At 43.7% G+C, this 24478-nt stretch overlaps 1 protein-coding gene across 4 annotated transcripts in view; it reads right to left on the bottom strand.

Annotated features, from left to right (window-relative positions):
• prr36a (proline rich 36a) overlaps positions 1-21329 on the bottom strand; it is a 31240-nt gene extending 9911 nt beyond the window's left edge. Inside the window, exons 1-3 of one of the 4 annotated variants that reach the window (XM_071505576.1) lie at positions 21177-21329; positions 6101-6768; positions 5868-5964 (exon numbers count right to left, since the gene is read on the bottom strand). In XM_071505576.1, coding sequence (XP_071361677.1) covers positions 5868-5964; positions 6101-6680 — 677 coding nt within the window. In that variant the 5' untranslated portion in view covers positions 6681-6768; positions 21177-21329. The other 3 variants (XM_071505575.1, XM_071505577.1, XM_071505578.1) reach the window with 3 other exon arrangements.
• Between the last annotated feature and the right edge of the window lie 3149 nt (positions 21330-24478).

Genomic DNA, 24478 nt, shown 5'->3' with positions numbered 1-24478 from the left:
GAAAAAAAACTAAACTAAACAAAAACAGCAAACACAGCTTAATGTTCGTTGGCAGAGGTCCAAACATGAAATGTGATGCTGCGCCTCTACATGCATAAATAATTGTCCTCTCCTAATGTAAACCACAAAGGCAATTTCAACAATGGGAACACATTAACACAGCATCATCCATCTATTGCCACATTAATGCCTCCTTCCTTTTCCACTCACTACCAAGATGCAAGGGCAGGGTGTAATGAGCAGGAGGGGAAGAAAGAAAGATCGAAGCTTGATCAGGAGAAGAATGACAAAGAAAAGAGGTGATGCAAAGGGTAGAAATGACAACTCAGGCAATGAAAAGTGACAAAAGTTCCTCCAACAAAAGAAAGACAAACAGTGATAATTGTTTTTGGTGCTAAAGAAGGAAATACTTCAGGCTGAAATACTTTTACATTCATCATTGCTTTTAACTGCTGCTAATAACTGTGCCCTGACTTTAAATTGCCTCCATGTATGAATTGTGCTACATAAATAAACTTGCCATTATTGCCCATAGTCAAAGAGTACAAGGCAGCTAATGGAACCAGCTCCTGTCTACATCACTTTTTAACTAAAAGTACTTGTGCACATTGTCATAAGTTGATTTTCACACTGTAGCCATTTTACACATTTGCATTTTGCAAGGAGGCAAATTTGAATTAATTCAATTTATCGCCCAAGATCAAATCCCAATTTAATGTCAGCAGTACCGGTCTAATAGTTAGTGTAACAACTACAATGACATGTATAAAATCTGTTGCTTCCTGATTTGAGAGTGATTTTGGATGTGTGGCCATGTTTTCTCTTGGGACACTGATTCTTTCAGATATCATGTTCTTGCTTTATTATCTGCTCATGTGAGAAAAGTGAAAAGATGCAACTTAAACTGGAAGAAACAGTGCAATCAAACAGACATCCTGACAAATCTGACCATCTGGCTCATAAAATACAGTGGTGTATGGAGGTGTAATGGAGGTTGACAACATTTAGTGTAGTTTTAAGCTGCACAGCACCTGTAATACAGTTGTAGTAAATTAGTATTTCCTCTGTTTCATGTCATTCAGTTATGCATGTCAGGGCCTCATTAGGGGCCACATGAAGGCCTAATGGACACAGCTCATTAAATGTGACAATCAGAAAGAGACGTGTATTGAGGTGAGTGCACTGTAACATGGTATTTATGCAGCGTGGTGATATGAAGAGCAGTAACCTACATAAAAATCTGAATGCTGCTTCTGCTTGTGCTAAACTGGGCTCTGTGAAATCTCAACACAATGCATTTGCCTTGTCAGGCTCCAAGAATTTGACGTAGTCTGTGCTGCAATGCACTGCTGAACTGGCTAACCTACAAACAGATTCAGTCTGTGAGACGAGCGAGTCGCCAGCTGCAGGCAGAACTAGTCCTCACTTCCACACTTGAACCCTCATGTTCAAAAAAACAATGCAAAAGCTCAGCAACATAAATAATTTGACATCTGTTTCTAATCAGACAGATTGACTTTCACATCAGCAAGAGCTGCATAATCAGATGTAATTGCCTTAAGGAACCGTGTGACCCCATCAGCAATTACAGTAATCTCCATTATGTCTTCTTTTGGTTCTTTGTCCGTTCGTGTCGACATCCTTGACCGTATCAGCAGAGCGAGACACACTGACTTTGATGGCTTTCAGTGGAGTAGCATGCCAGCACACAGATGCCGCTCCCACATTACATTAACCATCACAATGACCATTTGTTTCCCTGAGATCACACAGCCGCTGCACAGACATGGCCTCATAGCTACGGGATAGTGTAATTGGCCGACATCAGAAGATTTGGGCTGCAATATGAAGAGCAGCTGATTGACGTCCTTTTTCCAAAATCTGAATTGACACGACCAAGAATCAAGAATCAAGGCGGACGATACTGAGTGAAAGGCTTTCTCTAAAGGGAGGGGGAGAAATGATGAGGAGAGTTAGGAGTTTGGAATAAAGAGGGTAAGGGGAGGTCACAGACACACTATAACCCCAAAAAACCCCATCCCCTCCCTCCATTGTTTTACGATGAGTCATAACACATAAATTTTTGATCCAGAGGGACGGCACACAGAGGAATAGACAGACCCACTAATGCCTCTGCTCCACACAGTGTCTGTGGGTGTTGGCCGGTGGTTCTGTTGTCGGTGTATTCGTATGGATTACATTTACTGCCAACGGAGGGTTGAAATCAATACAAATCAACGGTCAAAAGAGAGGATGAGAGGCACTGCGGAGCCATCTACAGGATTTTCAGGGCAAAGGTCAGCACAGAGACACTGTGATGCACATTATGGGCTTTCTTTGATTCAATTTACTGTCAATATTCACTAATGTTTTGCTGAAGCCACACCTCCTTCATCCATGAATCTCTTTCCTGTTCTTCCTTCTAAAAACACAGCTGGGAGGCTCGACTCCTTGGCATACCCACGCTCATGGATTAAATTATTCTGTTGTAATCAAGCCAAGGAGAACAAGGACGGTTTGGCCAGGATGTACACTTTATCCCGGCTGCAGTCAGCTCATCCTACAAATAAAATGCAGTTTAAGTGCACATTCTTCTGTTCTCACTCTTTCTCCTCTCATCACTTCAAGAGCCCCTTCAGAGACAACAAATGGAAATAAAGCACCCTAACAATACCTTGTTTGGCTTGTAGGCCATCCAAAACCAGCTGCTTTACTCCCTCCTGAGAGGAGCACACATTCCTCGGGCTTGTGCAGGCCTACACTTATCTCCTAGACAATAAAGAGTGGAGCCCTGAATCAGCTCAGTGGAGAATTTAGATGAAGTGTTGCAGCCTAGCAATAGCTGAGCAGACAGCGCTGGCTCTTATGAAGCCCGAGGCACCCACTGTCACTGTGATAGATGCCATGGGTCTTTTCCGTTAGGCCAGTCATCCTGCTCCCTGCCAAGACTGTCGGGGAGAAGTGACACAGTTTTATCTCCAGCAGAACAAAGAGAACAAATCAGGAGACGGTGGGAGAAACTAACAAAATGAGAGGATAAAAGTGAGAAGACAGTGTGTTGCACAAAGCTAAGCTGTTCTTGTATTTGGTGTCATTTTAATAAATTCTCCATTACAGCAGATTCAGTTTTTTGAATGAGGATAAATTCTCTCCTCCTGTAATTCTGTCCATTTGTATTTGTGACATCCCACAAACTGCTCAGTAACATGAAGGAATACTACAGTGATGTAGGAATACTACAACACTGTCCATCTCATGTTACACAACTTCACTCTGAATTTTCCAGTCTCTGTATGCAGCCCAATGATGAGTTGAATGAGTTAGACTGGTAGATGGAGTTAGGCTGTAAGGAGGGCCTGAAGAGATCCTGGACTAATGCCCAGCGCTGTACATGCACAGACGGCAGAAAAGAGGGATGAGGGGCAAGAGAAGGGAGATTGAAAGGGGGGGTGGGGTGGGCAAAGGCTGATTGCTCAGTCAGTGCAAGGACACCATAACTCATCACGGAGCAGAGCAGAGCAAAGCAGGTGCCAGATTTTACAACATTTGGCTCTGACTCCTTTTATCAAAGATGGCTGGGACAGAGACGTCCTCCTGTCATGCAGACAAACTGTCCATCTCTACATTTGTCTTAGTTACATATTCTAACTAACTCACAGCTGAAACAGCCCTGCCTCATCACTGTACCATCATATCTCATCAAACCCTCGTGTCACCTTGCCTTCACACAAATCCTGTTCCTAGTTGAACGTCACTAAATCTCATTTGTTCTTCTTTTTTAAAAAAACCCAATATGTTTTCATTTCTCCCTCTGGACCTATTAACATTAATACTTCATGAGAGGGACTGGTCTTTCCATTGGACACGGGCAGTGTGTGCCACTACAACAACATGCTTGTTGTGCACATTGACCTTACAATAACACACGATATTGTCTGCACTGTTTGCCATGAGTTTACATGAACAATATTAACATGCAGATAATTGACTTTAAAAATGTTAATGTGGGTTCCTGTGCAACAGTTTGGCCACCATGACCGCTGTTGTCTCAGCGACACGAGGAACAATATGGGATGTCTGGAATTACAGGGAAGAGGTGATAGACCTATTGTGCTGCTACTAAATAATCTCATTGGGTAGTTTGCCAAATCCTTTAACACCATTCAGTTCTGTTAGATGTGCTGCTATGGAAGGTTAGTGCCATTGTGTTAAGTGTCATGACTAATGCAAGTCACTGCTTGAGCCGAGATGTGTTTGTGTTAGTGTCCAACTGCCAGAGAGCCGGCACCAACACCAGTACTGAGTGAAATGCACACCACGGCTACGGTTGCCACACAAAGGATTCGACACGCCGCTGACTTAGCCATCACACACACTCTCTCACACACACACACACACACAGGTGGCATGAAATGCAACATGCGTCGTCTGTCACGAGGGCAGATGCCTGCTGCTATTCTCCCGTTGTGCTGCCTGCGTCTCAAGCTGAGAGGAAAGTGTCTGTTGTCACGTCCTGGAGAAAAAGCCGGAACAGTCACAGAAGGATGATGTGCTTCTGTAATCAGACTCCTACATTATAAAAGCCTCATCTGATTAATTCAGTGGATGAGCTTCTGTGCACACAACCTGACACACCCCAACAGAAAATACACATGATTAAGAGCAACCACACAGTCTACATGGTGCCAGGCTGTTGAGAACTTCATAACAGTGATAATGGTCATTCTCGTTAAAACCATCAACATTGATTCTGTCTAAGACTGAATTTTCTGACATTTTAGAGACGAAGTGATGAGTTGATTAATAGAAAATTTAAATAATCATTACAATTGTCTGTTTCTGCCAAACAGCTTCATCTGCTGTGTAAAACAGGAAACTGGAGCGTCTATAAATCAACAACAGAAATAAAGCTTTGCTGTAGAAACTGGTGAAGCATTTATTTTATTTTTTGTAGTAAAGAAACAATTCAATTTAGGAAAAAGTGATGCAGCACAATTTTCTTTTATTTAATAAGAGAACATTAAGAGGGAAGACAAGTAGAGGCAGAATCTAATCAGGCCTCTCAGGACAGAACAGTACATCCTGTGGAGAGATGTTGGATTGGAGAATTATGGACCCGACTCTAAACTTTGGAGACCTCATTCATTTATACAAATGACTCATTATCAACTCGTTAATCAAGTTCAAAACATAATTTTACATTTTGAAGCTATGGCTTAGACGTCCTCCTTTGGCAACAGATTATATAGATGCCTGAATTTCTGTCATGTAAAATAAAACAAAAGCCGTCTAGTTCGAATGGCAGTAAAATGACGTGGTGAACTATGAAATTCTACGACAGCCAAATCATCCATATCCAAACCACTGGCCCAGTATGAGATGAATTATAAGGCATGTGAATAGCTCTCTGCCCTGGGGAGGTGGGGCTGGTTGCTGCCAGGGGGTCTGTTTGGGACAAAGCGATAGTTCTTCAGTATCACTGGTCCTGTTAAGGGCCTCTGTCTCAGGTCATTTCTGCTAACATGACTCACACTCTTGAAGCGAAATTTGACTCAATAACGGCCCAAAGACCACAAAGGACATCATTCTCCGCTGCTCTCTTTCAGGGCATCAAGATAAACAAAGTTGGTCTCATTCAGTTTGTCAGGGGATTACAAAGTTCAGATCTCAGAGAGACAGAAACACAATGACAGAGAGAGAGAGGGAGAGGGAGAGAGAGGGAGAGAGGGAAGGGTATTATCAATACAATAAAGTGGTTTCCCAACCACATGACTTCTTTTTCAGAACGTTAACACACACACACACACAGCGGCGTCAGGCCTGGAAACCTTTCAGCAGCTGTTGCCCGTTTGCGATATGATGCATACCTTGTGGTCTTTGAAACAGCAGCAGTTCCTCCTTTTGTCGTCGTGGTCGCAGTGCTTGGTTTTGGTGCAGTGGACGCCGTTGGTCTGTTGGTAGAAGCTGCAAAAAAGAGAAGATGATAAAATTGATTCGAATGTATAGAAATCAGAAAAAGAAAAAGATGATGTCAGGTTATCAAAGACTTATAATAATAATTAAAAAATCACAATTAATTTTACTTCTTGTTCAGACTCACCTGCAGTTTTGGGTCTTGCTGCATTAACAGTCTCGGCCACTGGTCTCCTCTTAGGAGTGCCATTCACTGATGTTGGCTTGGTACCATTTGTTACTGTGGCAGCAGCAACAGAGGTAGTCCTGGTAGGTCCAACAGACTTCTTGTCAGGCACTCGAGTTTGGTTCTTGACCGTGGTGGAACCTGCTGCTGCACCCAGTGGTCTTTTAGGTACAGCTCCCGCCGTTGATGCTTTTGCTGCAGTTGTCGTGGTTTTCTTGACTCCAGCTGCAGAAACATTGTTGGAGGATTTGACGTCATTCACCATGCGGTGCGAGGCAGTACCTGGCCGTGAGTTGGATCCAGATACGCCTGCAGATTTGCCTGTGGGCTGTGTCTTAGTTGCTTTTGGTTTGACTTTGGGCTCTACTGCCGCTGTCTTGCCATTGGCTTTTGGAGCAGCGGTGGGCGCTGCATCATTTGCAGCATCCTCTGGTTTGGATGATGGTTGCTCTGTTGAGTTGTCCTGCAATGAGGAAGGATCTGCTACTGCTGCAGCTTCAGTGGGCTCTGTGGTTTCCATGGTAACCCCATCCGGTTTCATCCCCTCCTCCTAAGGTATGGACACTGATGTTGTTGCTGTTAAGTAGGGTCCAGTGGCTCAGTCTCAGTTCCTCTCACACTTTAATGTCCTGTAGAGGAAACATAAAACAAGAATTAATCTCTTAATGCAGAACTGAACCACGTTGCACGACTCATGAAGTCATACGATAAACATGTCACTGTTAGCCAAAGGAAATGCCATTTATGGTAAGGGGCCTCTGTGGAATTTGGGGGAGTCTGAAAAACAGGAAGTGAGCAGTGTAAAATGCCAACTAATCTCTTCTCTAAACCAGTCGCTCTCCTCATCGAACACACAACTGACAATTATAATACAAGACACAGCAAAATTCACTTCAGAATCATTAAAACACCACAATAAAAGCAACAGTGGAAATTTTTTAGCCGCACACTTTATGGGGCAGAAATACAAAAAAAAAAAAAACTGATGACTGTGACTGTTGCTCCAAATGGCTTCCAGCATCTTGAAATTGAAAGGGGAAAAAAGCTGTGGTTTGGAGTCCTGAAAGCCAAGAGAGGCTTCACGATCTCCTGCCATGACACACAGCCCACAGAGAATGAGGAGAGCGAGGGGATGGACAACAAGCAGTAAATGGCCCATTTGTTGGGCATTGTCTTCCTTTCTGTTGAGCAAATGCAGATGGTAATCATCATGTGACCCAGTCACTGCTTGAAAGGGATCTGGGCTGATAAAATTCTTTAATTGACAGCACAAGTGGAAAATCTGAAATAAGAGCAGAGTATGAGAGGCTGCAGTGAAGAAGAGCAGGAAACGAAGGCAGAGGGCGAAGTGTGGAGCATGTGTGCGAGTACGGTCGTATAAAGGTCCTGAATTCATTAACCTCAGTCAAGTTTCCTCTTTCTCTGACTGGACAGAGCTCTTCCTGGATCTGTTATAGTTTATTCTCCTTGCCTTCAATCATCCTCTCCACCCACCCTCCCCACTCCTCTGCCCCTCTGACCACAGTAGCTTCCACCCACCCCCTCCTGATTACTCCTCTCCTTTTTCCTATAGCTACTTGTTCTTCTCAACTCCTTAGTCCCATCCTCCCACTACTAATAGATCTGCTTCCAGTAAATTGCCAAACAGATGGTCTAGCCAGTAGAGGCTCTGCATGGCCCAGGAAACAAGCTGTGCAAGAGACTGATTGAACAAAAAGAGATTGAGATGGATCGAAAAACAGCAAAGACCTATATAAGTAAGCAAAAGCTTTAAAAGAAAAAAGATTAATAAGAAGCTGGAGGGACACAGGGAATGGTACACAAACAGATGCTGACAGCTTTGAATTACTACAAGGTAAGAAAAGCAGGAGTAATAACAAACCACGACAGCAAATCAAAAAGAGAGCTGGCTCTGCTCTGTCAGCACATCTAAAGATCATGACTGTAAACAATGTGTGATATACAAGCCATTAGGCCTTATAACTAAAACATCTTAGAAAAATGACAAGTTCCAAAAGGCACAATTTTCCACAGACATGAGATTACTGAGTGAATTTATAAAGCCACACAGTGTAGAATAATAATCGAGGACGATTAGAGCCAAGTTTCGCTTTTACGATGATAAATGTAGTTATTTAAAGCTTCGACCGACAGTTATTTTAGGATTAATTCTTTTGGAGAAGCAGCACACATTCTTGTCCTAAGGTCAGAAAACAGTTTGCTCACCAGTTACACATTAACGTCTGAGGCAATGTGATACTGAGGCGCTTTTCTCCCAGAGCCCGACACTGCTTTACTTTGGCGCAAATGTTTACAAAGTAAAAAGAGCTGTAAGACTTTAGCCTTTGCCCTCAATGTACTGGGGATTCAATTAGAAAAAAAACACAGACTCATTAATCAAATGACAAATACATAAATAACCATTTGTTGCCACTCCTGGAAAAACTTGCTCGGCCAGTTTAGTACTGACAGCTACTGAAAACACAACTTCACACCCACTGAAACCCCCAAATCTCTTGCATAAAATAATTAGGTCCTTCCCTTCGGTTCAGCCGTGGAAAAGTCATCATTTTTAAGTGCTTGTCTTTCAACTGAGCTTTCACTCCTGCTGCCTCCTGTTGTATTTCTTCTCCTCTCGTCTCTGTAGCTACAGATCTCACACAGAAAGGAAGCCGAGTCAAATAACCTGCCAAAAAACACAGTGTTTGGATTGTCCCTTCTTTTGGAAAATGTCAAGCTTTGAATGAGGGTGAAACAGCTAATGTGCAGAGCCCCTGGGACGGCGCTGATCAGCTCCATTATCATCACTCCATTTATATGGACTGAGAAGGGTATGAAGCCATTAGCAAACTGGGAACCATCCAACTGAGATAATTTGTTGCTTAAGAAAAAAAAAAAGAAAAAAAAAGAAAAAAGAAAGACAGTTAAAATCAGGTCAAACTTGCTCCTTGAGGAAAGTTAGTGGATCTGCTTGTAAATAAAACCCGAGGAGTTTATCCGGGAGGGAGCTGCAGCGCCACAGGGAGTTGGGCTGGCTCCGTGACGTGCCTGCCATGGCACAGCTTTACCAGTCCAGCTACTAATGCCAGGGGCTTAGCAGATAGCAGCATGAATCACATTCCTCATGTGATGACCCCTTTCTGGGCAAGTGAAGGCATCATCTCTGACCAGCTGAAAACTATGTGACGCAGCTCAGACAGGAAGTGAAAGGATCATTAAAATCCCATCCACGCTCGCACAGTTGTTTTCCTATCCATCAGAAAACGTCACTCTCGACACCAATACTCAACTCGACCTGGGCCTCTTCAAGCTGTTGACACGCCGGATGAGTGTTCCAGATTTTATGTTCAGAAAAATGACTGCACAACAATACCAGCAGCATTTTCCGAATGGTCTGTCTGGTCAAGATGAACAGCCTCATGCATTTTGATGCAATAGGAAGAAAAAACCCTCTATTGTCTGCCTTTCTCTCAGTCCACATTTGCATAACAAATCCTAGTTCACTGAAGATTTAAAACCATATCGAGGACGCAGCACGTCTTCTTTCTCTCCAGCTCCACATAGCTAATATCACAATTAGCTCAATACCCGTGGCGACAATCACAATGAGTTGCAAGTACTGTGATGATGAAAACAAAAGGCACAGCGGCTGAAAAAGCTGCAGCAGTATACGTTCAGCCAAAGCACGAAAAAAGTGTTTAGATAAGTGTTTATAAATGCAGCCAGTGAGACTGTTAGAGGGAGTCTGTCTAGACAGAGAAAGAACTCCGTGGCCTCTGTGGTATTTACATTCACTTCTTCTAATAAATAAATCTGGCCTCATGCATCATTAAATCTTCCTCCTGACCTGTCTTGAGGCAGTTAAATTACATCTGTTGGATCCCATCTCTCAGTCTGTTGCTCTACACGTCCAGACATTAGTTGTGGTGCCTGACAAAATGGGTCACTTTTAATACTGTGTCTAATACAAGCAGAGAGGGATTTAGCTGTGTTGAGAGCATGGCAGGGGTTTGGAATGCATTGTGTAGACTGCTGGAGGTGGTGGAGGGGGGGGGCTGTTGATACTGATGCTGGGGCTTAATGTCATCTGTAGATCTGCCCCAGACTGTTGTCACAGTGCTGCAATTATATAAAAAGAGCAGGTTAGGAGTGGAACAGATTGACGGCGTGGCTAAACTGTAGGTTAATACTAACACATGCCAGTGAAGGAAAATCAGGGACATATTATATTTCTGCTCTTCAGGATTTTCCAGTTTTCCTTATGTGCCTTTTTATAATCAGAGCTGAAATGTTTCATCAATCAACAGAAAAATTATTGGAAAACCATAATGATAATTGATTTAGTCATTTCAGACATTTGTAAACAAAACAATCACCCAGCTGATTTTGTAAACAGGTAGTTAATCGAGAAAAAAATCTAATTGAAATTGATAATTACACATGAAACCAGCTTCTTCTTTTGTTGACTTTATATTTTAAGATTGCAGTCAAGGCTACATCTGCTCCAAGATGAGTAATGGTAGAGAGTGTATCAAGAGCACATCCGACCCATCCACATTCCAGCCCTGCCGACTTCCTCAAGTCTTCAGGGCTGCACAGTGACAGCTGGCTCTGTGTGTGTGTGTGTGTGTGTGTGTGTGTGTGTGTGTGTGTGTGTGTGTGTGTGTGTGTGTGTACGAGTAGGGAGTGAAAAGGTCAGAAGGAAGTTAGTGAATGCATGTGCACTAGGGTTGGGCAATTGAATCCATCGCCAGATGTTTTATTTGAGCGATTATTGTCATTTTATTTTGCTAAATCAATGGTCTTCAGCTCTGTCAATAATTAACCTGTGAGGCACCATTCAAAGTGTTTGCTAACAGGAACTGGCAGTTGGGGTTGGGTGCGTTCTTGTCGCACTGATTTCCGTCTTTAGTGTTTTCTGTCCAACTGATTGGTGCAACTAGACCAAAAACCATATGTGCAGTTGTGCACCCTGATCATTTTGTAGCATGTTATCCCCACGTTTGTTCACTTGGAAACTGAAAGCAGAGGCGTCCTTCATCCACTGCCATGGGGCTCGTTCAGATAGTGTCAGACAGCTGTTCAGCCTGTCTGTACAGCTTATTGCTTATCGAAGGTGATTTATTTTGTTTGATTGAGGAAATGTAGCCTATATGCTGTTTGAGTAAAATCAGATTTTCATATTAAAAGACTGAAAAACAGAAGGTCAGGTTAAGACAAATTTATTCAAACATAATACAGACACCAGTGCAAAAATATATCAGCAACCACTGGTTGTTGGACTGAACATTTAATATTTGTGCACGGTGTGAAAATGCAGTAGATATAGTTGTGTGTAAGTCAGCAAAGAATGTGTAAGATAAAAATGTAATTTGTACAAATTTACACGCATGAAGACCAAACAAAAGAAAACTGGCCACTTCCTGTATTCTTTCTACTCCACAGACACACTTGACTCATCTCTGCAATCTTACTACAGCCACACCTTCGACGTCTAAAACAAACTCTGGCTGGCTCGGTGGACCCGACCGAGCGAACAGGTCTGGGAGTGTTTGGCAGACGATGTTGGCAAACGGCAGCATGATAGTGTTTACAAGTGAGATATGAAGCTGCGGCCGTGTGCCTATTTGTTCATTAACTTGTCTCAGATGTGTGATAGAGAGAGGCATGTGCACAAACACGGGCAGTGTTCAGTCCGGGTGTGTGCATGTACAGCATGTGCACGTGATTCCCACTGTAACAGTCGACTGTAAAGGTTCAGAGGACGATGGTCAGTTGATGCAGTGGAATGAAGGGCAGAACAAGAGATTTGATCTGATTTGGGAAAACAAGGGGGTTTCCTAACCTCGAGCTGCAGCCTCAGAGCAACAGGGCAGATTCAGAAAGCTCTCACTTTCACTCCAATTCCTGCCACGACTAAAAAAAAAAAAACAAAAACCTTCTGAACTTACCAAAACAGTCCTCAGTGACCGATGAAGAATCTAAAAGCAAATTCATGTCAAGAGTGGGTAGGTAAACTGACTCCAGTAAATGGGACGTTGTGTGTGTGTGTGTGTGTGTAAAGGCCTGCTGCTGACCATACAAGGTAGTAGTGCTGTTTCTGCAGTATCACCAAGTGAGTGTTTAGTTCACACACACACACACACACACACACACACACACACACACACAGTGACGGAGTGGGAGAGAGGAAGAAGAGAAATTCAATCTGCTGTTGGAGCACACAAACGTCTGAAAGCACGCTGACGGGAGCCGAGTATATTCAGTGTACTCACTGTACGAGCCTCGAACTTGTCAATACCCAGCTCTGCAGTGCACGTCGCTGAATAATCTCTGCACATGAAGAGTGTCTGCAGCTCTTAGCTCCGACACACAAACACAGCAGGTCACGAGTCTTTGGGGGGTATTTCACAAATAAGAAAAGAGGGATATCTATCAAAATTTCTCTCTTGATTTAGAGTGACTTAGCACTCTGACTTAGATCAGTGTCACAAAACTAACATGTGACTCATGTTGCATAATGATGTGCAAACGAAGGAGGAGAACGCATCATTAAAAAGGAGAAAACATTAAAGAAGAATGTGCTGGGTTCTCTGTGGCCAAACCAGAGATGATAACATAGTTTTATGAAGCTATGATAACCAAAGCAGGCGACAACACTCACATATTAACAAACCCAGAAATGTCCAATGAATTAAAGGTTAAAGTTACATCTGGACGAAAGTTATCTGATCGCACCGATTCTCCTCTCCACTCATGGAGTAAATAAGAGTAAACAACATTTTTTCCCCCTTCATCCATAATACACAAGGTAAACTCATAATAAAATATTTTTTAGAAGTTTCATATGATTACATAACATTTATTTCTTTCATCAATTGACAGGAAATGATAAACTTCAATAGCAGGAAGTGATTTAGTCAAATTTACCCACTTTAGACCTCTGCAAAAGATGGTGGACAAGATACGTCCATCTTTGTGCTTAAAGCTGACTTTGTGAAATACCCACCTCCACTCCAGTAAAATGATCCAGTATAATCTGAGGTTAAAATGATGGTGGCAGCTCGCACCAGGTTAGAAAAAAACAATAAACATCAAAGGTGGCAAAGGATGAAGTAGTTTGTCAGCTGCTGCCACACAGCTACTGGTTTATTGACTTTTGGCAGTGGCTGTGAAGAGCACAGGCGTGTTTAAATGGGTAATTCTTTGTGTCTATGAAAACTGTCTGTCATACTGAACCTGCTGTTTTGTAAGGAAGATGTTTTAGTACACATCAGTGCAGAATGGATTTCCTACTGCCTCTGTCATGGAACATAATCAAACGTGTCATCTCTTTTCAAGCAGCATCACTTTCTTTTTGACACATCAAACAATGCGCAGATCTCAGCTGTCTGTAACCTTTTAGACGTGGCTGAGGTGAGTAAATTGGAGATACAATACAACACCCACTCATGACTCGGTGCATTCTTCAGCAGGCTGCCTAACAGCACAGCGAAACCACACACACAAAGTAAAACAGCACCATTTCTTGTGGGATGCAGTGAGGGAGGAGGGAGTAAGGACACACTGGCATTTTTTCCCAGCAATGTCTCACTAAAACAAAACCACAGAAACACATACTGTGTGTGAAAACTCCCTCAGTCCAGTAAAAGATCATACAACAGCTCTTCCCAGGTCAAGCTTATGTTCAGACAGTAATAGCTACTGCAGGTCCTGGCTCATATATTGACCTTTTACCCTGAAACACAAATCACAAGGAGAACTTACTGAACTTCATCTGAATGAACAGTAACCCATCATCACTCCCCTGCTAATGCATCCTGTGTGAACCTGCGAACTCCCACTCGAGGCTGGCAGAGAGACAAACTCAATAACAAAATAAAAAATATAATTTAAGAATAAACACTGACCCAAACACTCGGCTATAAAAGTAAAAACATCCTCTGGAACATTCAACTATATAAACTGCTTTTATACTGTTGTGTGGTGGATCATTTGCTTTTGCTTCGATACAAAAGAAGTGATGTGTATAAGCTGCATGGTGTCAAAGGAAAGAAGCACTCTAACATAATACGTTCCCGGCCTCTGCTGTCAACATCACATGTACTGCATAATGGACTCATGCAATAAAAAAACATAAAAGCATCAACTGAAGCCAGGAAGCTATAGTTGGGTAGGAAAGGCTTTTATTCATGCTGGCATGTTTTCCACTATCTGTCAGATAGTGGAAAAAAAAAAATGTAACACTCACAATATCAATATTGTTCATTTTACAGTAAAACACCTGGATGGGGCGTGTAGCCACAAGGATGTGTTGACACAAGGACAGGAAAGTATAAAAGCCAAGAAAACAGATGGACCCTTGAGGTGCACCGTCCCACAGCTTTCTGAGGAGCTTCTCTTCTATTGTTTCTTTTCTTTTGCCTCATCACCAGGTCTTGGCTCCTACCCCTGCCAGTCTCTGTGGATAATTGTGTGTATGTGTGTGTGGAGGGCAGGGCTGCCCACCGGGCCTCCTCACCTCCGCCAGAAAGCGATCAAGAAGATGAATGGTACTCCATGCAGCTTGTTATCTGTAGACAAAGAACCACATTAAGCCTCAAAGATCCTACAGATTGGTCGGCTTCTCATCATCTGTCCATATAACAAGACTGTGCCGACAAGTATCACCATTTTTCATCCCAAGACTGCTTTTGTATTGACAAATGTTTTCTTGCTGTCTACAAACTGCAGCCTCCAAAGTATCTTTGTCAAGACTCCCTGCATTGCCCAGCAGTAACTTATCCCAAGAGAAACCTCAGACAAACATGATCTGATCAGACTGCAGAGCCAACATCAGGAATTTAACATTTTCACTTTAACATTTTAACTTAAGCTCAGTTCCCAAAGGGAGCTTGACACCAAGCGCACAGCTTATTCTAATCAATTCCATAGGGTATACTAACATGTGCTAAGTGACTGTAAGATACTCAATAAGGCCATTAGGAGCAGGTGGTTAAGCGTGGCTACAAGTGAAGTGGACTAAGCCAGTTAGCCTACGAGGGAGTGGCAGTGAGGAGGGGGGGGGGGGGGGGTACTCGTGGCTACTGGCAGCGCAGCGGTCTGAAGGGCTGCATGGAAATGGGTTACAATCTGTTCTAGACCTGGCAGGGTTTTCAGAAAGCACCAGCGAGGCCCTGCTGCCATCAGGACAGGCTGCCGATGGAGCAAGTAAAAGCAGAGGGGTGGTGTCACTAACTGTAGGGGTCAGGAGTGAGTCTGAGTGTTTGTGTGTATGTGGTCAGAGCTGGTCCACAACAACAACGACAACAACGACAACAACAACGACGACGACGACGACGACGACGACGACAACAACAACAATCATCTTAAGTGTTTGTGTGCTGTTTAACATGAGGGTACTGTGAGGGGGTGGGTGGACAGACAAGCCCTATTGTCTGCACTTTGCACCATGTAACCCCCTCAGGCATGGTGCTGAAGGGAGTGGGGGTTGGTTCTGAGTGGATTAACTGGTGCAACGGGACGGTGGAGCAGCTGGCATGGGTAACTTCACCCAAAGGACCCCTGGGATATCAAACAGGCTGCAGGGTGAACGATGGGGGGGTGGGAGACACCTCTTTCATACAGTAGATGGAGAAATGAAATGGATGAACTGTTTGTTTGATGTGATTTTTAACTGTTCACTGAAGTCTGCTCGCCTGTCAGAGCTAAATCTTTACTGGGTAACACCATTCAGACGCTCAGATCTGCACATCACCGCTATCACATACTGCAAACACCAAAATAAAGCATCAGGTTCAGGTCGCTCAAAGCGGAGTGAGGCAGCGTCCAACCTGTTTCACCTCGTTTAAAAGAGGAAGCTCGACAGAAGTGAGAAGAAAGGCAGCAGAAGGATGGCTAGAAATGGATGGAAAATAAAAGGTGTCCCGGGAGTTGTAGAATGAAACCAGGGCTATAAAATCGACCAGGAATACCAGCTACTCACTGAGGACCTTTATCCAATGTTGTCTCCCCCTCTTTTTCCATATTTCCACTGTCAACTAACAAATCAAAATGGAGAGGGGCTGGATAAGACTGCGCAGGCACGAGGAAAACTGAAACATTACCTCCTCTTTACATCAACTTTGTGTTAAAAGCCTTTGGCATTTTCAGTAACTTGAATTCTCCATAAAAACAAGAGTCAAGTAAAGCGATTCTGACAAGGATGGTTGGCTGCAGAGAAGCCAACCATCCAGAGCTGACATCAGTTTTCCCATGTTAAAGCCAGCAGCTACTCTCCTGCACACCAGCCAACTGGCTACAGACGAGCAGGCAGATAGTCAATATAATGCTGGAGAGCCCGAGGGCCAGATCAGTTACCATGCCTCTGACCGAGCAGGGTGAGCTGAGGCCAGATGGACACCGATCCCACACGTCGCCTGCCTCCCTGCCAGCCAACCCAACCCACAGCCACACCCCTGAGCTGTGCAAAATACACACACAAACCAATTACTCAACACACAGGACTGACTTTCTCATGCACACTGAGGGGAAGAGCCAAGGATGATAACAGGATATGACCAGCCTGCCAAACACAAACAAACGCACGCCCTTATTGCAGCTGTGCACTTTTGATTCACCTCAGACAGACGTGGATCAATAACCAGATAGATCTAAATGTACAGCATTGCTTCAGTAGTGACAGCTGCTACACACAGCACAGCGGGCCAAGTTAAGAAAATGTCCTACAAATGTCGCACTATATACTGCCTCTCCTTTCATACAGCTGCTGTATACACACATACAGGTTTTCCAATCATCTGCACCTCTGTTGTATTATGTGCAAGACATAGACCACTGCAAATACTAAATAATTTGTATCTACACTGGTAAGTCACAGCAAAATATGTCCATGGAGTAACATTCAATGATACCAACGTGAGCTAACAAACAGACTTTGAAAGTGCTGAGTTACTCTTTCAATAATTACAGTGCTCTGAGCCCAGCTTCACTGTCCCAGACAGACTGAGTGCCTAAAAATGCAGTGCCAGCGTCCACCACTTTATCCTAATGGGCAGGGGAGTGCCAGCCTCCAAGCCACAGTGACGAGAGCTACAGCACCGCACTGTCTCTCATCGTCCCACAGCTCAACAGCCAAGAGCAACACAGGAGACGCACAACAAACCTGAGGGGAGAATCATGAAACATAGTTTAACCCTGAATGTCACCCTAAACGGATGCAGCCGAGCAGGAAAGACTTCGGATTGAATTCCCGTGGGTGTGGGACTGAGACTGACACTGGTTGCAGGCTGTGAGAGCAGCTGACTTCCAAGCAGATGCAAATGCTCAGACAAGAGACAGACTGAAAAGTGCCAACGTCACTGTGGCACAAATGGCCTTCACAGATTTAAATTCAAAACCAGTGCTTTCATGTAGAACTTCAGCAAACCAGACTGGAGCTGAAACGATCGATCAATAATTAATGATACAAAATGTGATACAAAGGATATGATTGATTTTCTGACATCTTAAAGACCAAACAATTAATCAAGAAATTGATCAGCAGAATACTCGATTAAAACAAAAAAAAAAAAAAATCATTAGCTGCATCCCTGATATACAAAGAAGTCAAATGCAACAATTCGTCAAATAATTGATCAACAGGAAATTGAACTGACAACTACATAATTATTCAATCGTTCAGTAATTTTTCAAGCAAAAATGCCAAACACTGGATGGTTCTCGGTTCCTAAACATGAAGATTTGCTGCGTTTCTTTGTCTTGAATAACGGTGATTTGAATATTTCTTGGTTTCAGACTGATGGTCAGACAAAACAAGACATGTGATTGAATGTCACCTACAGCTCTGACATTTTATAAACAGAGCAATTAATCAATAAAATACGACCAATCCTCAGTCGTCGCCTGAAGTGGAACGTCGGGCAGCTGAATGCTCGAGGTTCTGTTGCTTGCACACTATTAAAAAGATTAACATGTGCATTTATTCTGCACAATCAGTTTAGATAATACTGCAGTGACCTTCCTTTTCCCTTTTTAATCAAATAAATTAGTTTTATTATGTCGCCGATCTGAATAATCTTAGCTTTAAAATCTGATCCTTAATGACTAAAAATACCAAAAGACAAAGGGGTAACTGCTAAGTACATTCTGTTCTCACACTGTGGTGGTGCAGAAATGTAAACCCTTGACCCCGACATCCATAACCACCATAACCTCTCACAGCTGTTGCACTGATGCACACGCAAAGCTGAATAAACGGCACAAATAAACCACTAGATGTATTAATCCTACACTTAATCCTGACACTAGAGACAGACGATGACTACTTTTTGTTCACAGGCCTGTCGTCTCAGATAAAACATAGAAGCTTGGAGAAAAAAAAAAAAAAAAGTCCAGAGGGTATTCAGAGTGCTGAAGATGTTTCAGTGAAAACACAGAACAGGTATTTCACTAACTCGGTCACTGAGCATCAGGCTTGTTCCGCGTCCCGATATGTGGCGTCCGTTTAAAGCGATCGCTCTGCTGCTGCAGCGTCAGCCACCTGCACTCGTCTCAGACCGTCACGCTTTAAATGAACAACTGCAGCCAGCTCATTAGGCGCCCCAGACCTGCGTGAGTTCAGATGCACATAACAAGACAGAGAGACGCCATACACTGAACTACAACTTGTAGCAAACCAGTAAACAAAACACATCACGGGAATGCAGTTTTAAATCATGATTAAACATGAAAATAACAGAGCTATAGATATTTCAGTTTCTGTTCTACGGGTCATTTTATGAATGTGACACAAACCCTGTTCAGAGGATTGAACGCTATTTGCATGATGGTTGCAGTTTCCTCTTTTCAAATTATCTTATCCAACCCCTTTTGTTTTCACAAGGTTACAGAATGCACTGAAAGGAGAACTATTCTGAGCTGCTCTTCTGGCTTGCTTTGGCCTTTAGGAAGAGGAAGGGGAAACAGAGGTGTGGACGGGGGAAGTAGCTGCGCAGTTTAAAAACACAAGCTGTGTCCCGATTTGGAGGCTGGACCTGGCAGAGGATGTGGGTCTTTCACAGAACCTGAAAAGCAGGCAGAACCTGCTCCTGCTCCTGGTCCTCTGAAAATAAGACGGTTTCACCTCCAAGAGACCAAAACTGATGCCTTACTTAAGAATTGCTAATAAACATGATTTTAAACTGACGGCATGTTTCAGAAAATGACATACTACCCCAGCTGTAAAATGTAATGGACTTTTATAAGCTCTGTATCTGTGATTGGTGGTGACAGTACTTGATACTCAGTACTATTCCTCCCAAATCACATAAAAGGTCGAACAGGAAGTTAGACTTCTCTCAGGTCCAACTGATTCCAAACATAAGCAATGTTACGACACAGAATAACACACTGCTCATGTTTCTGTAAATGATTTCGTGACAAACAAAAGGAATATTTTTATGTTCATTGGTGCCCCAACATATTAACCTGTGCACAGTGGATTGTGGGATACTGCAGGATATAAATGATGCACCAGCTGAATCCTTCAAATTCAGGCAAGAGACGACTGCATCAATCTGCTGCGTTTGGTGGAACCTTTCGAACAGGTGAGGCTCTGTTGTTATGATGTAATCATAATCAATGTAATCAATCAATGTAATGTAACTGTGAACCTGCAATGTGAAAAACATCATCAGAAAAGGCACGAGGGAGAGAACATGTGCATGTGTCATTCACACTTGGTTTCACACCCTGGTGACGACGAACTGCTCCCCAACATCTCACACACCCTGGCAGCCGAAGCTCGGGGGGTTTCAGGAGGTTACACGCTCCTCAGTGAGAGTCTGTATATCAAATAAATACCTGTTTGAAGCCAAGGAAAGAGTCACTGGTCCTACACCCAAGCCCTGCCCACCACACCCACATGGCCCAAAAAACACCAATTATGTCATGTAGACTCTGAGCCAAAGCCTGAATGACAAACAACATCCCTCTATCACTGAGATCTGCAGACGGTGCTGTGTAATAGTCTGCCTCCGGGCTCCCTGCACACCTCCCTTTTCTCATCCCGCTCTGCCAAGTCCAGAAGGAGATCGCTCGAAGTGCAGGGATGCAAATATGAAAACAGAGATGACGGCACACTTGGCAAGAAACAGGTGAGAAGGCAATAAAACAACTGAGAAAGCAGACAAGAAATGTAATGTGCAGCCCAACAAATTTCAAATCTAAGATTTATGACATGCTGCTGACTTCAACTGATCTGAAATGATGAACCTCCTGGCCCTCAAGAAACTTTTTCAAAGCCCCGAAGAGATCTGTCATCTTTCTAATCAGTACATGGACAAGTTCCTAAAATCCTGAAAGCGTGGATCTCTTTCAGGAAGTTTTTGCTGCAACGTTTCCAGTGTTGTCACACTAATCCTCATGTTGTCCTGAGCCTGTCAAGGACCCCTAGGTGGTCCCTGGACCTCACTTTGGGAGCCATTGTCTTACAAGTTAGTGGGTGTTTTTCCAAGCCTCAAGTGGAGCTTTAATAACACCATTTGTCTCTGGGAACAAACACGCTGAATTCACCCCGGTTTCGCAAAAGGCCCAGTTCAGCCTCACAGAACAATAGCGCTGCAGCTTCCTGAGAGAAACCCACGAATCCAGTCAGTGAACTGAGCCTGGTGCTCCCGAGACACAGCGCAACCAAACAACAGTAACACAACTAACATCACACATCCATCCTCCCGCCCACAGGACAGAGGGCGTCTGGCTTCAAACACACCATGTTCGGTCCATAATTCTACATGAAAATAATAAAAATAATAAAAATAGTAATAACCGCAGAGAAAGGAAGGCGGTCTCCCTCCAGCACACTCTGTGTTTGTGATGTTACAAATCACCGAGGATGTAAATGTTTCTCTCCGGATGGAAACGTTACAATGTGGCCGACCGTCGGTACCTTTCAGCCGCCGCCGCTCCTGGAGCCTCCGGGGGAAACACACGGCGCCTCCCTTCGGTTCCAGCGCGGAGGGAAAACGCACTGAATGTGTGGACAACCCGTAAATCTCACCGAGCGAACAATGGAGCCGCGCAGCCAGCGGCGGGCGTCCCTCTCCGCGTCCTTCCCTCCACGTCTGTGCAGCGGCGGGCGGCGGAGGCTGCTCCCCTTCATGAAGGATGGACCTGGGCGGGAGGTGGGGGTGGGGTGGGCCGGGGGGGGGGGCTGGGTGACCGAGGAGTCCGTTTGAGGATTGAAGGCGAAGCGTGGTGGTCATGAGAGAAAATGCAGATTAAATCCCGCAAGTGGTCCAATCAAAGGCGCGAAACCGGTGCTTATGCAAAGCGGGAGTGACGTCAGATTCAAACCGAGGCCGAGCTGTGTCCTGCGGGTTGGGGGCGGTGGGGGTGGGGGTCCCAAACCGGGGGTCCCGGGAAGCGAGGAGCGTGTTACAAATAATAAACAAAAAATAATTAGATCAATAAATAAATGCAATAAAAAATTAAATAAATTAAAAACAGTACAAATAAAAGTCCTCTTTTTAAAACCCTACCTCAATAACAGCGCAGAAGTATTATCAGTAAACCTTAAAATAAAAGTTCTCCCTCTGCAGTGGATCGTATCTCCTGGGCTGAGCTCTGGTTCTATGTGACATTGTTAGATCGGTTACACTGATGCATCAGTTTAGTCCAGTGCTTTCCAACCCAGAGGGGAGGCCATGATTATAATCTGGTGCCTTTAAATGCAAGGGGCCCCTATACAGTTTAATTCAGTAAGAATAAGCAAAATATCCTCAAACTCAGTTGTCGAACAGGAAGTCGTGGTCAACATTTCAAAAAGAAAACTCAGAGATATCCTGCCTTTTAGTCCCTTGTATGTGTAAAAGCTCCCCAAACACAGGATCCTACATTTCCCACAATGCAACTGCAGTCATTAAATAATTTCTCCCTGCCAAGCAAATGCTCACATCTTTCCCTGCACCCTGACACATACTTTTTTAGTGCCTCTGCTGTGACCCAGATTAACCCTGATTTTATTTCGGTCTGCAGAAAAGGAAGTGCAACAGTTCCACTAATTTCCAGATATATCCTGCAGTTATACAACTTATATTCAAATTACAGTGTCTCAAATGGGCCTACAGCCAATGCAGGCTTATCACATAGAAGGCAGTGGTGTGCTTTTGCAATTTTATATTTTCATCTGCTTTTATGATTGTTTTATTGTCAGTGTTTGTGCCCAGCTCTACCATGTGAAACAACTCAGGGGCTGTTTTACATGGAAATCAGGAGTATTTTAACTGTTAAGTTTTTCCAGTCAGGTTTCATTGTTTCCACCGTTCCACTGCCAGTTAACTGTGTGACTCTCTCTTTTTCTGTACCAACTGAGAGAAAATGTGGAAGAACAGAAACAATCCCATCAAACAGAGGCTCTCAAGACTTTCTATCTAGGAGAAGAAAAGTTCGGGAGTTGTGACTCCAATAAAGCAGGGACACTGCACAAACACAGCCCTTACCCTTTTCCTCCCACTCACATGTGTTCAGTCTCTGCACTTGAGAATATGAAATTTGAGACATTAAGTTGCATGAATAATATTCATCCTCATTTTCTGTTTCCTGGGATTTGGATATCCGGGCTCATGCTTGAGATGCCATTTTCTACACTCATACTCCAGCGCAGTGTCCACTTCCCTATGGTACAAACCCACAATAGCTGCAAGTTGAATGGTTTTTTTTAAATGTTGAGCTGCAGCTGCAGGCTCCACAATAGAAATCAATGAAAAGGGAGAGGACATACAAAGACTATTGCAACTCACAGAGAGAGAAAGAATGAATGGGTTAAGACATCTGACATCAGCTGTTGTTTTCTGTAATAAAACTCAGAGAGGAGGAGACAGAATGGAGGCATGTAAAAGAAAAAGCCTTGAGCAAAGAGAAATCTAAAAGTCTGTGAGTGAAGGGAGGAATGAAGGCTTACCAGAAATCATCAAACAGGGACTCAGTTCACACATTCTCAATGTGGCTCAATCAAGAGTGAGAGAGAGAGTGTGTGTGTGTGTGTGTGTGTGAGTCATGTCTCAGCTCCATCCCTGCTCTTTCCTCTTCACAGGACTCTGGCAGTTGTTTCACCAGCAGCCTGTCAGCCTTTCCAGTCGGCAAGGGGCCCCGCGCCAGAGCGAGGGGGAAAACCCAAAACTTATGCTGAAGTGTCACTAATTCTTCAGCTTCAGCTCATTGTTAGCAAGCAGTTTAAAGTGTGTAGCTGGATCACTTAAAAGCAGCTTTTGGAATCGTTTTTTGCTGATTTTCACCAAATAATTTCACATAGTTTGGCCAAAATCTGAACCCAAAAACTACATGTAAAACTCCTGCCACAGGAAACCGGCTCTTGGGTGTGGATCTACCAGACGTGTGTCAGTAAACCTTCTTTTATTTGATGAAACTAGGCACTAATGGCATCCGACATTATATCACTGAGCTGAAAAAGCGAGTAAATCCCCTCACATCCTGCCCATCCATTTCAGATTGCTTTGTAATGTTGTTACACAAGGGTGTGGCTCAGCGCTGGGCTCTGGTAAAAACAGAATTAGGAGAGACTGATAATCTAAAGGGCTGTCATACACACACTTGGCTTCTTTTTAAACTCTTTCTTTAGTGTGGTCTGGTCACCCATCTGCTCAAACATCTCGCAGTGAACAGCTGCACACGCTGCCTGTGGCATGAAACCCACTCTGCAGGCCCCTGACTGACGGACCAAACACGGCCTCAGACGGCTGCAGACTCAGGGACTCGGTGAATAAGAGCAAAAGGAAACTGCTGCTGCTGCAGGGCTGCATTTTTTTATCTGAGGAGCTTTGTTAATATAAAAGACCCTGAAGTTCAAACAGCAACATTTCAATTCACTCTGAGATCAAACTGGCTTTAACAAAGGACCACACCTGACATCAGCACACTGAAACTACAACTGATCAGCAGCTTCTGGAGCAAGATTTCACCTCTGAGCTTTCATTGTGCATCACTAACACAGTTAGAGTTGATCCTGGATATACTCTGATCATGTGAAAAAAGGTGTAAAACTTTCTGTTCAAGATGAATGAAACATGTTTATGAGATGCATTAAAGTATGAACTGAGCCTTTGCTTCTCCCACACACACACACACACACACACACACACACACACACACACACACACACACACACACACACACACACACACACACACTCCCTACATGAACCAGAGCAGTGCATAATGTATGATGATATTAGGTTAAGTGGGTGGAAAGCAAAGATGTGCTACATCGGCTGCCAAACCTCGCTTGGAGAGCTCAATAACCAGGAAATGAGTTCATCATATTGGACTCTTCTGAAAAAAAACA

The sequence above is a fragment of the Trachinotus anak genome, unplaced genomic scaffold (assembly GCF_046630095.1).
Source record: "Trachinotus anak isolate AG129_WGS33_773 ecotype Australia unplaced genomic scaffold, CSIRO_AGI_Tana_v1 ptg000019l, whole genome shotgun sequence".
In the NCBI taxonomy this organism is placed as follows: Eukaryota; Metazoa; Chordata; class Actinopteri; order Carangiformes; family Carangidae; genus Trachinotus; species Trachinotus anak.
This window is presented reverse-complemented; position numbering and strand designations above follow the sequence as displayed.